This window comes from Bos indicus, chromosome 11 (assembly GCF_029378745.1).
Source record: "Bos indicus isolate NIAB-ARS_2022 breed Sahiwal x Tharparkar chromosome 11, NIAB-ARS_B.indTharparkar_mat_pri_1.0, whole genome shotgun sequence".
NCBI classification, from domain to species: domain Eukaryota; kingdom Metazoa; phylum Chordata; class Mammalia; order Artiodactyla; family Bovidae; genus Bos; species Bos indicus.
Genome location: NC_091770.1, coordinates 22,360,217 through 22,379,040, shown reverse-complemented (window position 1 = coordinate 22,379,040; position 18,824 = coordinate 22,360,217). Strand labels below are relative to the sequence as shown.

Below are 18,824 nucleotides of genomic sequence, written 5' to 3'. Positions count from 1 at the left end.
GCGACCCTGTGGACAGCAGCTCCTCTGTCCACGGGATTCTCTAGGCAAGAATACTGGAGTAGGTTGCCATTTCCTTCTCCCATGCCAAGCACATTTGGTTCTAAAACATAAAAGTAAGAGAAAGTACATTACATACAGTTTTTTTTTTTTTTTAATGTGAATAATTCCATTTGGCCAGGATGAAGTTTGAGTTTGAAGTAGTTGCAGGAGATGAAGCTGGAGAAATATGCAGGGCTCACAGGCCTCTATTAGAACATGGTCCTATATGAGATCATGTAGCCATGAATCCCCAGAGCCAGACTCCAAGCTGGAAAGAAAGAATCCTGGTAGAAGAATCATCAGTTATCTTTCATTAAAAGAGGCTTCTTTCCAAGCCTGGACATGACTTTCCTGGTTTTGGGGAGAAATCCTTTTCATTTCTATGAAATGACAACTCTCACTGGAGGTGACATGGGAGTAGAAAGTGTGTGTTGTTTGCATATCACCAGAACTGGTTGGGGCTTAAGTTTTTGCTGTTGTTCCCTGAAGTATGTCAGTACCTTAATAATTATTTGGTTGATTACGATTGGCTATTGGAAAACCCAAAGCTTCACCTACCTGTCAGGCAAGGGCTAAAAAGCCTGGGAAGGAGAAAGTAGGAGAACAGGTTTTGATGGAATATCCTCCATCTCTTTCTCTCTAGGGGAAGATGATGATGACGACGAATGTGGGGAGGAGAAGCTGCCCTCCTGTTTTGACTACGTGATGCACTTTCTGACTGTGTTCTGGAAGGTCCTCTTCGCCTTTGTCCCCCCGACAGAGTACTGGAACGGCTGGGCGTGTTTCATCGTCTCCATCCTCATGATCGGCCTACTGACAGCTTTCATTGGAGACCTCGCTTCCCACTTCGGCTGCACCATCGGCCTGAAGGATTCCGTGACCGCGGTGGTGTTCGTTGCGCTTGGAACCTCAGTGCCAGGTAGGGAATACATGCTGTGTGATTGCCTCAGAAATGGAAGCCCTTTCACCTTCTTGACCTTTTTGTTTCTGCGGTTTCAAGGTCTGCGCTAACAAACCCGGCCCATGAAAGACAAAAGCCCAAAGCTATGCATGATGTCACTGCCAGAATACTGTCATGGCATTTCTCAAGGTTAGAAAGCTGGTCAGTGTCCTCATGCTGACAGGGTAGCATTCCCAGAGGGCCTGCCTGCCTGCCCAGAGAGAGCAGACTGATTTGACGGCTAGATTGATAAGTCAGCTTCCTATTACAATTAGAACTTTGAAAAACACAGCTGCAGAATCATCTTTAAGAACAAAATTTCTGTCTTCTGTGTATTTAGCAAGAAGCACTCACTGTATTTGTTGGGTGATTTAGTCACTAAGTCACGTCCAACTCTTCCGAACACATGGACTATAGGCTGCTAGGCTTCTTTGTCCATGGGATTCTCCAGGCAAGAGCACTAGAGTGGGTTGCCATTCCTTCTCCAGGGGATTTTCCCAACCCAGGAATCAAACCCAGGTCTCCCGCATTGCAGGCAGATTCTTTACCGACAGAGCTGTGACCTGATACGATGTTCTCTTGACCCAAATATTAATGGGAGTAAATAAAAAACTAACATGAATCAGAACAAGGAAAAAGTCATCCTGACCAAAGTGAGCAGACCAACTGGACATCCCTTCATGCATTCCTATAAGGTGAATTTTTCTTCCAACCTACAGCTATAGCTCATTATGTATACTCACTCTTCTAAGTAAGATAGCCTTCTCCTGAACATTACTTTGAGAGCAGTCATTTTCAGACTTTGTTGGGCATCAAAATTACCTCAGAGTTTGTTTAAAAAATGCAAGTGCTTGAGAGCCATGGAATCGGAAGGTCTAAAGAAGGGCCCAAAATGTGTGTTAAGCTCACAGGTGATTCACAAGTATATATCAACACATCAGAGTTTATTATAAGTCAGGTTCTGGATCCACTCTCCAGCACTGGTTGACATCTTGACAGAGTTACAGCCTCAACTGAGAGTAACAAGACTCGTGTCTCTATCGACAGAAAGTCAGTGACGAGAGTTGCAGTGGGCTTGGGAAAAGGCAGGACTTGTGGAGAGATATAGCTATTCCCTTCCCACTTTCAACACTTGCCAGAGCCTTGATAAAAACGCTATGACTTCTACTAACACTTGACATAGTTGGCAATCTGACTTTTGGTTTTTGAGACTAAAAACAAGCACAGCTGAACCATGATTTCTTGATCTAAATCATTAATTGTTCTTCTCAGGTACTTATTATCTCCATGACTATGTATAGATTACTTCTCTGAGCCTCGGTTTCTTCATTTATGAACTAGGGATAACCATACTTAACTTGCAGAATAAGGGTAAGGATTAGGAAAATGCCTGTAAATTATACAGCTAGTAAAGCATCTGGGACATGGAAGGAATTCCATAAAAAAGCAGCTTTTGTGATTATGGTGTTGAATGGCTAAAGATGATCTGACAAGTATGAATCCAGACCCTTCAGCCTTGAGAAACAAGGGATGGATGAAATGTCCAGATTTACACTGGTCAGCCACAGCGCTTGGTGTTACACAACTGATTGACTGTTTGAAGGTCTTGATCATGCTGGGCCCAGCATGGTTTGGGAGTCCAGCTGAGTTCATGGAGGAGCCGAGCAATTACGAGTGCTCTTCCTCCCACCTCAGAGAGCAGGGCTGTGCAAATTCTTTCTGTTGATTGCTGATCCTCAGAAGAGAGTAGATTCCCCCTTAAAACCAGCTGTACTCCAACAGATATGTATTTGGTCTTTATTTTTTTCTAAGAATGACCAGAAATATAGGAAGCAAGAGGAAAAACTGAAAATACTCTTCAGTTGCTTTGTTTAGAGAACATGTACACAACCGCAGGAACTAAGCATCACGGTCAGCCCCAGCTCTGTCTCAGGTTACTATAGGAAAACGTCAGGGGATCTACTGTCCTTAAGGCTTAAGTCACCATGCGAAACAGTGCCCAAGTCAGTGCACACTCTTGGCCGTGGCACACTCTTAACCCTTGAGGAGAATATGTGCAAATTATGGTAATGAAGGCAAAATTAGATCTCATGACAGTTATTCAAAATTAGCCTGAATTTCTGATAAGTCAGCAGTAGGGCCTACCAAATGCATCTCTGACTTTAAAAGGGATTGAAAAAAAATGCTTTTCCTACATGAAATCCTTGGGTCTGAAAATGTTTTGGGGTGGTTTTCTTTTTTTCTTCATTCATATCAATATCTCAAAGCTGGCTCCTTTTGCTATATATCAGTCTTCCAACATGGCTCTGTATCTCGTATTTGAATGAACCCTTTCGAACATATCGAAGCCGTATGATTAAAATTTCTTGTGTGACATGGAATGTGGATTACAGTAAACCCTAGTGCTTGATGGCTCAGACAGGAAAGTGTCTGCCTGCAGTGCGGGAGACCTGGGTTCAATCCCTGGGTCAGGAAGATCCCCTGGAGAAGGAAATGGCAACCCACTCCAGTACTCTTGCCTGGAAAAACCCATGGATGGAGGAGCATGGTAGGCTACAGTCCATGGGGTCGCAAAGAGTCAGACACAACTGAGCGACTTCACTCACTAGTGCTTGAAGTCATTTGTCCTGCCACTTAAAAACCAGAGCAGAACCCAAGTAGGGGTATCGAGAGGTGAGAAAGCCTATGGGATGATACAGCAGAGTCATTAGTTGTCTTCCCCGCATTACCATAAATTCTTCCCACTGGGAAGCAGATTTGTTTGCTCTGTTAATGGGAGAATTCCTATAACTTGCTGTAATATTAACTGTGCAGTGTACTCCCCAAACAATATATTCACAGGTAATCTCACATGATCATATCTATATAAACAGACATTCCCTCCCCCACCCACCTCAGAAAACTGCAAGTTGTTCATTCAGCATCTTGTTCAATATTTCTGACTTCATCCTTCAATCCTGATGATTCAGAGAAGTGCTTGACTTCTTAGAGGGGAAAAGATGCTATTCTTCCCAAATGACAAAGCCCAGTTGCTATGGGCAAAAAAACTGATTCTTTTTACTTACAGCCTACCATTCGTTGGTATTGGTCCTAGAGCCCAGATCTTTCTCTAGGCTGACATTCTACCAGTTTTCCTAAGGTAGAAAGGTTCCTGGCTAGTGTTTGATAAGCCGCTGCCTCCTCTGCTGTGAGACTGAGATTCTTAGATTGTGATGGCATTTGAGCATTGAAAAGCTTCACTACTAGTCTTCCCGACTCAGGGTAGAATTAAATATCTATGTATCTCATTAATGGTATGTTCTTACCATAGTCAAAATCTTGGAAAAAAGAGCTTATGACTTTGCAGATGAGACAGAGCTTCTTCATACCAACTGGTAGTGAGATTTTATTATTAACCTACCAGCAGAGAAGGACTCCTGACAACCCTCAGGTGTGCCTGTATAAGCTTAAAGATCCAAACTTGTTCATAGAGGAAGAGTCTTTTCTCCTGACTCACCCTTCCCCAGAGCTGCCTTTCTGGAGAAGAAGGGGACTTCCAAAACAGTATGTTCCCACCTCCTCATGTTGGAGTGAACCAGAGCCGGGTCTCCAGCCCTCTTCTTGGTCACGCTCACCCCCTGGGCCATTGTCCCAGTCTCCAAGTCTTAATTACCATTGACACACCAGTGAATACCAAGTGTAAATCCCCAACTTCAACTTATCCCTGAGTTCTATATTCGTATACCAACTGCTTTCCTATATCCATACTGGATGTGCAATTCACAGCTGAAAAGCACCATATACCAAATAGAACTGTTGATTTCTACTGCCCAGGTACTTTATCTTTCACCCAAACCTATTCTTTCTAGATCTTGCCTTTTTCTGGAAAACAGTGTCATCTTCCCAGGCGTTCCTGATTCCTTTGTCCTCATCCCCAGTGAATGTGTTCATAACTGCTGCAGATCTTTCCTCTACCATCTATGTTGATCAGACCCACTTAGCTGTCTCGCTCATAGTCATGCTAGCCTGGGCAACTGTTTTTCCTCACTCTAACCCCCAGAGTAGCCTCCTATCTATCCCCATGCTTCTTCTAGAGATGGATTTAAGATGTAAATCAGACTGCATTTCTCCTAAAATCTCAGTCTTCCCTTTCACTTAGGATAAACTTCAAAAGCATCACTCTGGCTTACAAAGACCGTATGATTTGGCCCCTGTCTGTCTGTCCTGTTTACCTCCTTGCCCTCTGTTTTTCAGCCTTCCCCGGTGGTTCAATTGGTAAAGAATCCACCTGCAATACAGGAGACCCAGGTTAGTTCCCTGGATGGGGAAGATGCCCTGGAGAAGGAAATGGCAACCCACTCCAATATTCTTGCCTAGAAAATCCCATGGACAGAGGAGCCTGGTGGGCTACAATCCATGGAGCCACAGAGTTGCACATGACTGAGCATCTGAGCATAGTCTTTTTACTGTCCTTCATGCGCCAAGTACATTTCTTTCTCATGGTTTCACTAGCTGTCTAAAATGCCCTTCCCCTTCATTTGCACAAGACTGGCTGTCTTCAGTTATGTCTCATCCTAAACGTCACCTCTTCAAAGAGACCTTCCCTGACCATGCCATATGAAGTAGTCACCCAGTTTTCCTGGGTTATGTCACCCTCTTTGATATTGAGTGTTTATAACTTTCTGGACTTTTTAGTATGCTTTTGAGTATTGTCTTTGGCCTACTCTCCCCACGGAAATGTTTCATAGGAGCAGAAACCTTACTCTTTTTCTCTATTACATCCCTGGCTCCTAGAATGATTCCTAGTTAGCATATAAATAATGCAATTACGTGTGTGCATGTGTTTGTGTATGTGTGCCATATATATAAATTAATGTACAATCATTTACACATGAGTATGAATTGGTCTGTCAGATTGCTTTCTTCATAACACATTGTAGAGACAGCTAAGAATTAAAGTTAGAATCAAGGGAGATGAATAGCTGTTTCTATAGTGTAGCTTATTTTTGAAGAATAGGATATATCTGAGTAGGTTATTGTAGTAAGAAAGGGCTAAAGTAAATTTCAAAGCACTAAGCGTATCAGAATGGAAACAATGTTTTCTCATTCGTAATTGTGACTGTGGTGGGAACTGTGAGCAGCAAGATATTATTTCTTCATTCTTTTCTCTCCTATAATCTCTGCTTCCAAGACTCAGAACTCAGGCCAGAACTGTTAGAAACTTTAGGTATATTTTGTGGAGTGCTAAACAGGTACTTTGCAGTAGACTGGCCTAAGTTCATAACCATGCTATATCACATTGCTTCGCTGGAAATGCAGGTTCGAAATACAAGAGGATAATGTGTAAGAAGGAACATTTGGAACCTAGCCTTTTTTGTACTAGGAACCATCTTTAATTGGCAATCTTTTAGCACACAGTCATTTTACTTGAGTAAAACTTGGGTATATTGGCTTAAAGCTCAACACTCAGAAAACGAAGATCATGGCATCCGGTCCCACCACTTCATGGGAAATAGATGGGGAAACAGTGGAAACAGTGTCAGACTTTATTTTTCTGGGCTCCAAAATCACTACAGATGGTGACTGCAGCCATGAAATTAAAAGACGCTTACTCCTTGGAAGGAAAGTTATGACCAACCTAGATAGCATGTTCAAAAGCAGAGACATTACTTTGCCAGCAAAGGTTCGTCTAGTCAAGGCTATGGTTTTTCCTGTGGTCATGTATGGATGTGAGAGTTGGACTGTGAAGAAGGCTGAGCACCGAAGAATTGATGCTTTTGAACTGTGGTGTTGGAGAAGACTCTTGAGAGTCCCTTGGACTGCGAGGAGATCCAACCAGTGCATTCTAAAGGAGATCAGCCCTGGGATTTCTTTGGAAGGAATGATGCTAAAGCTGAAACTCCAGTACTTTGGCCACCTCATGCGAAGAGTTGACTCCTTGGAAAAGACTCTGATGCTGGGAGGGATTGGGGGCAAGAGGAGAAGGGGACGACAGAGGATGAGGTGGCTGGATGGTATCACTGACTCGATGGACGTGAGTCTGAGTGAACTCCGGGAGTTGGTGAGGGATGGGGAGGCCTGGCGTGCTGCAATTCATGGGGTCGCAAAGAGTCGGACACGACTGAGCGACTGATCTGATCTGATACATCAGATTCCAAATATGAACCTTTTCCTTTCATCTCTGGCTCCTTATAAATCAAGTCAAATAAAGGTAAGCATTCTTCTTTAATTACAGAGAAAACTCTGAGATGTTGACGAGTTGCGAGTAATTTGACCTGGGTCCTGTCTTGGTCTTTCTTCATATATCTTGATTAGGCTTGTGCCCAAAGCTTGCCTACTGCTCACTTCATCTTCTCTTTACTGACTATTTACTTTTGGGACCAGAACAATTTAAAAATTGGGTATTCTAGGCCACTGGCATTGTCTGACTTCTGTTTGCTTCCAGTATTATGATTATCCTTTGAGTTCTGTCAAGTAAGAATTATTTTAGCCTAGAGATTTTAAGGCATGAAGGAGAAGGAAATAGACAGTTTTGGAGGTTTTGCCCTATTTTCTACATGGAATCTTTTTTTTAAATAATCTTTATATCAGATCGTCTGTCATTTTTAAGTTACCACTTCCAGACTTTTAAATACCATAGGATGTACATGATATAAAACTAGCCATACTAGCCGTTCACTTTGCCCTCTGATTGCAGTGTTAGTGAATATGAACCACAGGGGTATAGAAACAAGAGCTTTTTTTAAAAAAAGTTTGATTGGAGTATAGTTCCTTCACAGTGTTTTGTTAGCTTCTGCTGTGTGGTAAAGTGAATCAGTTACACACAAACATATTCGCTCTTTTTTTGACTTCTAGACTTCTACATTTTTTTAATTGAAGGAAAATTGCTTTATAATGTTGTGTTGGTTTCTGCCGTACAACAATGTGAATCAGTCATAATTATATGTATACACATATCCCCTCCCTCCTGAACTTCCCCCCACCTCACCCCTCTAGGTTATCACAAAGCAGGGTTGAGCTCCCTGCATCCTACAGCAAATTCCCACTAGCTATCTGTTCTGCATCTGGTAATGCATATGTTTTAATACTACTCTGTCAGCTTGCCCACCCTCTCCTTCCACAGCTCTGTCCACATATCTGTTCTCTACATCTGTGTCTCTGTTGCTGCACTACAAGGTTCAAAAGTACCATTTTTCTAGATTCCATATATATACATTAATATATAATATTAATTTTTCTCTTTCTTACTTCACTCTGAATAACAGGCTCCAAGTTCATCCACCTCGCTACAGCTGACTCAAATGTGTTCCTCTTTGTGGCTGAGCAATATTCCACTGTATATGTGTACCATATCTATAGCCACTCATCTGTCAGTGGACATACTGACTCTTTTAAAAATTTCCTCCCCATTTAGGTGACCACAGAGCATTGAAGAGAGTTGCTTGTGCTGTATACAGTAGGTTCTCATTATCTGTTTTACATAGTAGTGTGTATGTATCAATCCTAGTCTCCCAATTCATCCCCCACCTTGGTAGCCATAAATTTGTTCTCTACATCTGTGACTCCATTTCTGCTTCGCAAATAAGTTCATCTGTACAATTTTTCTAGATTCAACATATAATTAATACTAAATGATATTTGTTCTTCTCTTTCTGACTCACTTCACTCTGAATGACAATTTCTAAGTCCATCCTCATCTCTGCAGATGGTACCATCTTGTTTCTTTTTATGGCCGAGTAATATTCCATTGTATATGTGTACCGCACCTTCTTTATTTCTCTGATAAACATAGTTGCTTCCATGTCCTAGCTATTGTAAATAGTGCTGCAGTGAACACGGCGGTGCATGCAGCCTTTCAAATTCTGGTTTTTTGATTCAGTTTTGTTTTTTTCATATTGAGCTGCATGAGTTGTTTGTATATTTTGGAAATTAGTTCCTTGTCACTTGCTTCATTTACAAATATTTTCTACCATCCTGAGGGTTGCCTTTTCATTTTGTTCATGGCTTCCTTTGCTGTGAAAACAAAAAGCCTTTAAAAAAAAAAAAAAAGCATTTTATTTTGTATTGAGGTATAGATGATTAACAAACAATGTTGTGATGGTTTCAGGTAAATAGCGAAGGGACTCAGCCATACATAAACATGTATTCATTCTCCCCCAAACTTCCCTCCTATCCACACTGCCACATAACACTGAGCGGAGTTCCATGTACTATACAGTAAGTCCTTGTTGGTTATTCATTTTAAATGTAGCAGTGTGTACACACTCATACCAAACTTCCTGACCATCCCTTCCTCCCATCTTTCCTCCTGGGCAACCATAGTCTCAAAGTTTCAAAGTCTGTTTCTATTTTGAAAGTAAGTTCATTGAAATCATTTCTTTTTAGATTCCACATATTAGGGATGCCATACAATATTTCTCCTTCTTTTTTCTGACTTCACTAAATATGACACTCTCTAGGGCCATCCATGTTGCTGTTAATGACATTATTTCATTCTTTTTAGTGACTGGGTAATATTCCATTGTATATATGTACCATATCTTCCTTATCCATTCCTCTGTCGATGGACATTTAGGTTGATTCTATGCCTTGTAATATGCCTTGGCTATTATAAACAGTGCTGCAATGAATATTGAGGTGCATGTATCTTTTCAGATCATGTTTTTGCCCATATATATGCCCAAGAGTGGGAGTGCAGGGTCACATGGTGGGTCTATTTTTATTTTTTAAGGAATTTCCATACTGTTCTCCATAGTGCCTGTACCAATTACATTACTACCAACATTGTAGGAGAGCTCCATTCTCTCCACACCCTCTCAAGCATGAATTATTTGTGGATATTTTTTGGACAGCCATTCTGGCTGGTGTGAGGTGACATCTCTTTGTAGTTTTGATTTCCATTTCTCTAATAATGAGTGATGTTGAACATCTTTTCATGTGCCTATTGGCTATCTGCATGTCTTCTTTGGAGAAATGTCTATTTAGGTCTCTGCCCACTTTTTGAGTGGGTTGGGTTTTTTTGCTTCTGTTAAGCATCATGAGCTGTTCTGTAAATTTTGGAGACTAATCTCTTATCAGTCACATCATTTGTAAATATTTTCTCCCAGTCTGTGGGTTGTCTTTTTGTTTATTGTTTCTTTTGCTATGTAAAAGCTTTTGAGTTTAAGTAGGTCCCATTGTTTATTTTTCTTATTTCCATTACTAGCCAGTGAATCAAAAGAGATCTTGCTATGATTTATGTCAGAGAGTGTTCTGCCTGCATTTCCCTGTAAGTTTCATAGTATCTAGCCTTACATTTAGATCTTTAATTTATTTTGAGTTTATTTTTGTGTACAGAGTTAGGAAGCATTCTAATTTCATTCTTTTATAATACATGTGGCTGTCAAGTTTTCCCAGCACCACTCATTGAAAAGATTGTCTTTTCTCCATTGTATATTCTTGCATCCTTTGTCACAGATTAGGGGGCCTTAGGTGTGTGGGTTTATCTCTGGACGTTTTATCCTGTTTCATTGATTTATATTTCTCTTTTTGGGCCAGTACCATACTGTTTTGATAACTGTAGCTTTGTGGCATAGTCTGAAGTCAGGGAGCCTGATTCCTCCACTCCAGTTTTTCCCTCAAGATTGCTTTGGCTCTTTGGGGTCTTCCATTCATATTTTGTTCTAACTCTGTGAAAAATACCATTGGTAATTTGATAGGAATTGCATTAAATCTGTAGATTGCCTTGTGCAATAGAATAATTTTCACAATATTGATTCTTTACATCCAGTGACATGGTTTATGTTTCCATCTGTTTGAGTCATCTTTGTCTTCTTTCATCACTTTCTTATAGTTTTCCAAGTACACTTCTTTTACCTGCTTAGGTAGGTTTATTCCTGGGTATTTTATGCTTTTTAACACATGGAATATGGGATTGCCTCCTTAATTTCTCTTTTGATCTTTCATTGCTAGTGTTCAGGAATGCAAAAGGTTTCTGTGCCTTTCTTTTGTTTCTTGCAATTTAATCAGATTTGTTCATAAGCTCTAGTAGTTTTCTTGTGGCATCATTATAATTTTTTTGTGTATAGAATCATGTCATCTGAAAACAGTGACAGTTTTACTTCTTTTCCAGTTTGGATTCCTTTTATTTCTTTTTCTTATCTGATTGCTGTGGCTAGGACTTTCAAAACTATGTTGAATTATGGTGGCAAGAGTGGACATCCTTGTCTTGTTCCTGATCTTAGAGGAAATACTTTTAATTTTTCACCATTGAGAATGATACTTGCTATGGATTTATCATATATGGCTTTTATTATATTAAGGTAGGTTCCCTCTGTGTCCACTTTATGGACAGATTTTATCATAAACGAGTGTTGAATTTTGTCAGAAGCTTTTTATGTCTCTATTGAGATGATCATATGGTTTTTAATCTTTAATTTGTTAATATGGTGTATCCCATTGATTGATTTGCATATATTGAAAAATCTTTGCATCCCTGGATCCCACTCAATCATGGTGTATGATCCTTTTAACATTGTTGGATTCTGTTTGTAGTATTTTGTTAAGGATTTTTGCATCTATGTTCATCAGTGATGTGGGCCTGTAGTTTGCTTTTTTATGTGATCTCTTTGTCTGCTCTTGGTACTGGGTTGATGGTAACCTCATAGACTGGCTCTGGGAATGTTCCTCTGCAATTTGTTAGAAAAGTTTGAAAAGGATAGTTATTAGTTCTTCTCTAAATGTTTGATAAAATTCACCTGTGAAGAGAGCTGGTCCTGCACTTTGTTTTAGATGATTCAATTGTTAGATGAGAAAATTAAGGCTTATAGAAAAATGATTTGGCCACATTTAGGCCAAGTTTATATCAATGGTAAGTTATGGAATCCATATTACCTCATAATACTTAAATCTGGTATTTAACCACTTTATCATTCCACCTGGGATTTAGTTGCAAAGTAAACATGGCAGATATCCTTTCCCATATAGTTTATAATTTGGGGGATATTACACTTTTGCCTTAATTTTAGTATTTTCCATTTTTAAAATATGCAACAGTGGATTACATTCAAGCTCCTTGATATCTGATACTACATTATTCTCTGGCATCAAACACCTCATAGAGTCCATGCTTCAAAAAACTTCAAAAAGTAGTAAAGACCTAATCCTCTATTCATAGATTCTTAGCATTTCCTACATGTAAATTTGAAAAAATTAGATGACTGGAAACTCTTAAGCATGTTCAGTTCTGACTCAGCTGGTGAAAAATAGCATGCCAAGATAATCTTCATCAGCACAGCCACGTGCTGCTAATTTAAGTGACCACAAGGGAGGTTGGGTCATTCTGACTCTAGCTAGAAGCTGCCTGTGATTTCAAGGTTGCCCAGGCACTGGGGTCAGTGGAGCCCAGGAAGGACATATTGGGGACACTATCTCAGCAGTCAGGTTCTGCAAAGACCTACTGGCAACTCTGGAAATCAACTTTCAATGTTTAGCAGAAGTAGGAGCCCTGGGAGCAGAATTTCTAGAGGTTACTGTCTAAAACACCTATCCACCCACATACTCATTCTGTCCCAACCTAACCAAAAATAGGGGGTCAGAAGGCAACAGAGTAGCATAGCACCCCACCCAAAAGAAATCTCTTCTCAGGGGAAATAGTACCCAGCCATTCTGAATTCCCCAGTCATCTGAGCTACCTCGGAGACAGCAGGAATCAGATTGCTTCAGTCTCTTCCTCTTTGTTCTACGTTAAACAGATTCCGTGTTCTTATTGCTGGGCTCACAGATTAACTGTTAATAGTCTCAATCCCAGAAAAGTTATGCAGAATCTTCTCTCAGTACCATCTTAGTGAAGATGCACCAACAGAGTATAAAAGAACAGGAACTTTAGATTCAGGTAGCCCTGAGTTCAAACCCACCTACCCCTGCTTACTAGAAGCATATTACTTAATTTCTCAAAGCCTTAGTTTCTTAAGCTGCATAAATGGGGACATGAAAATCTACCTTAGAGTTGAGGACTATATGAGAACACCTTTGTAGTGCAGGATATTACATATAGTTGACCTGATAAGAAAGTTAGATCTATTTCCCCTTCTACTTCAATGTACTGATAAATGGGTTTAGGATTCCCACAGTATTTTTAGCTCTGCTATATTGCAGCCATTGAAAAAAATAGAAAGCCAAGAAAATTCTGAGCCTATTTTCATTACTATCCTTTGTTAAGAATTCTGATGATATGGACATCCCCAAATATATTCCTGTCTCCTGCAGTGTCACTGACTGACTGTGAGCTTTACCCTCCAAGCACTGGCATTTCAACTCAGTGCAAGTTGGAGAGACAGTGCCGCAGCTCCAGTGTGTATACATATTAAATTGGATGGTTAACATTTCACATCAGCTTACATGGGAATGAAAACAGAATTACTTTACTCTGAGCCAAGATTTCCCAATGGCCCTGGTGACAGTTCTCCCAAGAGGACCTAAAGGGCAGGTATATTTTGTTTTCAAATGCTCTAATATGCAGTCAGTTTCTTGGCCACCAGCAAAGGTCAGGACTGTTGACAATGGGCCCTCTGATCTGTAGTCAGGCCAAGAGGCAAAGATACCCAGGGACACGGCCAGGGGAGCAGCCCTGGTCAGCCCTAGTCACTCAAATGTCTTTCCATGGAACCTTATCTGAACCGCACACCAATGAGAAGCTGCCTGGGGGTAAAACACTCTGTTCTTTCCAGAGAACTTTCCCACGAATGAGTGATGTCATTAGAATTGAAGGGTGCCTACGAAAGCAAAACTTTACAAGGACAGAGCAAGACGGAGGAAGGCCTGACACCAGATTTCACAAGATTTGCTCCATAAATGCCACAAGCACTGCCTATTATCCTAAATAAAAATAAAGTATATGCAACAGGCCCAAAAGCGTTTTGTAAAAGCCAGTCTGGGACAGACTCATTTCAAAATTTTATTTCCATCCTTTATCCCTTTCGCTCAAAAGAAAAGCTTGTATTCCGTCCTCTTAGTTTTTTCATTGGCCATTACAGTCCTTCTATTTTTCTCAAATGGTAGCACTGCATGGGCACCTGGCCCTGTGCACCAGGCTAGGGAGAGACCAGGATGATAAAAAGGGTGTCATCTAGCAGGAGGTGGTCCAGAGAGTAGGGGTTCTCAGCGTGTGTCAGGCTTCACCTGAAGCTTTGCAGTCTTAGGATGAGGGTCCCAACTTCACACGAGCTGCCTTCAGTGAGTTCCACAAAGGCCACAGTGTAAGAAAGGGAGTTAAAAAATATTTCGTCCTACTCTTAACTGGGCCCTTTTATAAACTCTAGGTCAGCCAAATAAGAACACCTGGCAGGAATACCATACTATTGAGGGGCGTGTGTGTGTGTGTGTGTGTGTGTGTTTGTATGTGTGTTTTGTGCCTGAAGACTTGGTGTTGTGGATATGCGTTGCAGACAAATGTAAACTTTTTTCCAGCTCAAGTTGTATTCCAAAGAGAGCAAGCATCAAGTATAGGGAAAGCATATTAGGAATATTCGCTCCATGGGGGTTAGCAGAAGTGTGGGTCTCTACTGAATGACCAGTAAACAATGTACAGGTGAAGACTCTCATTTCTCCCTTTGCACATTTGAAAATAAGATAATGAAAATGACAGTTTTCAAGGGCCACTCTTTAATTTTTTTTTCTTTCAAATTCAGGCCCCAGACTGCATTTTTAAGCAACTTTATTGAGGCGTTATTCACATACCATAAAATTGGTATGTGAAGTAAACAATTCAGTGATTTTTTTTTCTGTAAATTGCTATGTTGTGCAACTATTACCCTGATCCAGTTTTAGAATGTTTCGTTACCACAGTAAGATCCCTCATGCCCATATACAGGTAATCTCCATTTCCACCTCCAGCCCCAAATAACTGCTAATGTACATTCTGACTGCACAAAGTTGTCTTTTCTCAATATTTAACAAAGACCAATTTTAGCATAAAAATGTCATGGATTCTCTATATGATAGTAATTATACTTGTTATACATAATGTTAGGGATGCACCATGGAGTCTGTAGGATTTATGATTTTTGTTTTATTCATTACACAATCTCTACAGACATGTACAGTCTATGCATGTGAGATGTTTTTGGTCTTCATTGCTTTGTGCATATATGAATTTGTGTGCCTTTTAAAACAACTCGTAACCCTTCTGCCAACAGTAACTTTGACCTCTGTGTTAGGGATTTCTGGGAGAAAATACCACACAGTGGCACTCAGAATTAGCACCATGAACCTTGAGGTTGTTGTTGTTCAGTCGCTAAGTTGCGTCCAACTCTTTACAACCCCGCGGACTGCAGCACGCCAGGCTTCCCTGTCCTTCACTGTCTCCTGGAGTTTGCTTAAACTCATGTTCATTGAGTCAGTGATGCCATCCAACATCCAATCCTCTGTTGCCCTATTCTCCTCCTGCCCTCAATCTTTCCCAGCATCAGGGTCCTTTCTGATGAGTCAGCTCTTCACATCAGGTGGCCAAAGTGTTGGAGCTTCAGCATCAGTCCTTCCAATGAATATTCAGGGTTGATTTCCTTTAGGATTGACTGGTTCGATCTCCTTGAAATCCAAGGGACTCTCCTGAGGCTTCTCCAGCACTGAAGTTCAAAAGGATCAATTCTTCAGCACTCAGCCTGCTTTATGATCCAACTCTCACATCTGTGCATGACTATTGGAAAAACCATAGTTTTGACTATGCTGATCTTTGTTGGCAAAATGATGTCTCTGCTTTTTAATACATTGACCAGGTTTGTCATAGCTTTTCTTCCAAGAAGCAAGTGTCTTTTAATTTTATGGTTGCCGACATCAAATGCAGTGATTTTGAAGCCCAAGAAAATAAACTCTGCCACTGTTTCTGTTTTTTCTCCATTTATTGCCATGAAATGATGGGACTGGATGTCATGATCTTAGTTTTTTGAATGTTGAGTTTTAAGCCAGCTTTTTCACTCTTCTCTTTTATCAAGAGGCTCTTTGGTTCCTCTTCACTTTCTGCCACTTAGGGGTGGTATCATCTGCATATCTGAGGTTGTTGATGTTTCTCCCAGCAATCTTGATTCCAGTTTGTGAGTCATCCAGTCCGGCATTTTGCATGAGACACTCTGCATATAAGTTAAATAAGCAGAGTAAAATATACTGTCTTGACATACTCCTTTCCAAATTTTGAACTAGTCCATTGTTCATGTCCGGTTCTAACTGTTGCTTCTTGACCTGCATACAGGTTTCTCAGGTGGTCTAGTATTCCCATTGCTCTAAGAATTTTCCACAGTTTGTTGTGATCCACACAGTTAAAGTTTAGCATAGTCAATGAAGCAGAAGTAAATGTTTTTCTGGAATTCTTTTTGCTTTATCTATGATCCAGCACATGTTGGCAATTTTATATCTGGTTCCTCTGCCTTTTCTAAATCTAGCTTGTACATCTGGAATTTCTTAGTTCATGTACTGTTGAAGCCTAGCTAGAAGGATTTTGAGCATTACCTTGCTAGCATTGTGAAATTACTGCAGTTGTACTATAGTTTGAACATTCTTAGGCGTTGCCCTTCTTTGCACTTCATTTAATAATAAAAAATTAAAAAGTCCTTCAGTTGATCATAACACAGTGCTAAGGAGGCAAACTTCAGCTCTTAGTCTCATCCAGTGTGCCACCTTGTAGGCCCCTTGAATCACTTCAAATCCATGGAAACCATTAGGAACAGAGACCAAGGTCTATAGAACAGAGGCACGTGCCAGGACCTCCCTGCACAGAGAATAACATGTTTTTATTAAAATGTTGTTACTGAACTTAAAGAACTGTGGGTTATAAAAAAGCATCATTTAATTGCCATGTCATGGGTACCGCATGAGCAGCAAAATGAATTTAAGACCCACTGGTATTTTTAGAAAAGGCAGATGAAATGCTAACTCAATTTACAAGGCAGATCTTCCATGTGACTACAGAAGAATTTTAGTATCTGTTGGGAATAGTGCGTATTCTGGCTATGAAATCATGGTGCTCGGCATTTATACACGATGCCAGCTGGAACGCCATCAAGGCTCCTTAGCACACAGACCTCACATCCTGCCTCTTCCCAGGAAGGGAACATAAGCTATGTATGACTGTTTATACTCTGCTTTATTCCAGAAAAGGATTTAAATCTATACAACACTTTACATGGTTCAGCCACATTTTCTGACACATCATCCAGAAATGCTGATCTCACTGGTGACCATATTTGATAACCTTTGTTTAACTCAGTACCTATAAATCCCGTGTTTTGTGCACAGGGAAAAAAGAGCTTATTTTGGTTCAGTTGTTTACAAGCAGGAAATTATGTGGTATTTTCTGCCCCGCCATCCCCTCCTTTGCCCTCTGAAGCCCAGGGGGCTCTTTGACATGGTCCTCCATAAATTTCAAGCTATTATTAGGTTATCCCTGTTTAAGAAAAAGCATGTGAGTTGAGATAACAAGCAGGGTTGCTGTCATTCCAAACTAAAATGATCCCCGCTGGGGTCCACAAATGGGCCCAGCAGAGACTAATTATACCTCTTCATTCGTGAGGTACAGTTGCAAAAGAAAAAGCACTGCAAACATGCACAAAGATTGTGAAAATGCCATTCTCTGAAGGATTCTAGGCATGGTGGTGCTTCAGAGGGTTGACATATGGCAAACCAGAGCCCCTAAACTAACCCACTTGTCAAACGAGAGAGGCCCCCGGCTCAGAGGAAGTCGGGACTCAGTGTGAAGTGGCATTAGAAGTGGTTCCAGGCACTGCCTGCCTTTACATTCAAGCTTCTGGAGTTGTCACATTTCGGGAGAAAGGGGACAAACCACACACGAGAACCTGACGTCAATAACTTCTGCCGTACCAGATATTCTTGTCCTGACAGTAAGAATTAAGTTCAATTCAGTCGCTCAGTAGTCTCCGACTCTTTGCGACCCCCATAGACTGCAGCACGCCAGGCTTCCCTGTCCATCACCAACTCCTGGAGTTTGCTCAAACTCATGTCCATCCAGTCGGTGATGCCATCCAACCGTCTCATCCTCTGTTGTCCCCTTCTCCTCCTACCTTCAGTCTTTCCCAGCATCAAGGTCTTTTCCAGTGAGTCAGCTCTTTGCATCAGGTGGCCAAAGTATTGGAGCTTCAGCTTCAGCATCACTTCTTCCAATAAATATTCAGGACTGATTTCCTTTAGGATTGACTGGTTTGATCTCCAGTAATAATTAGGGGACCAATATTATCAGATCTTCCGTTTAAAAGGATGACTGACTACACTGGAAAACAGACTACAGACTGGCAGGAGAGGAAGACTGGTTGAAGAGAAGCTAGAGGGTATAGCAGTAATGCAGCCAGGATTCAGACCCAGTTATATCCCATTAGAGCGGTTCTAGCAAAAAGTACTGTGGCTTCCATTGCTTGGAAGCAATCAGTTCAGTTCAGTTCAGTCACTCAGTCGTGTCCGACTCTTTGCAACCCCATGAATCGCAGCACGCCAGGCCTCCCTGTCCATCACCAACTCCTGGAGTTCACTCAGACTCACGTCCATCTAGTCAGTGATGCCATCCAGCCATCTCGTCCTCTGTCATCCCCTTCTCCTCCTGCCCCCAATCCCTCCCAGCATCAGAGTCTTTTCCAATGAGTCAACTCTTCGCATCAGGTGGCCAAAGTACTGGAGTTTCAGCTTTAGCATCATTCCTTCCAAAGAAATCCCAGGGTTGATCTCCTTTAGAATGGACTTGTTGGATCTCCTTGCAGTCCAAGGGACTCTCAAGAGTCTTATCCAACACCACAGTTCAAAAGCATCAATTCTTCGGCACTCAGCCTTCTTCACAGGCCAACTCTCACATCCATACATGACCACAGGAAAAACCATAGCCTTGACTAGA

General features: G+C 41.0%; 1 protein-coding gene across 8 annotated transcripts in view; it reads left to right on the top strand.

The window, feature by feature from the left end:
- SLC8A1 (solute carrier family 8 member A1) overlaps positions 1-18,824 on the top strand; it is a 449,736-nt gene that overhangs the window by 403,222 nt on the left and 27,690 nt on the right. For all 8 annotated transcript variants that reach the window (XM_070798543.1, XM_070798546.1, XM_070798544.1 and 5 more), the window contains one exon: positions 683-958. In XM_070798543.1, coding sequence (XP_070654644.1) covers positions 683-958 — 276 coding nt within the window. The remainder of the gene's footprint in view (positions 1-682; positions 959-18,824) is intronic.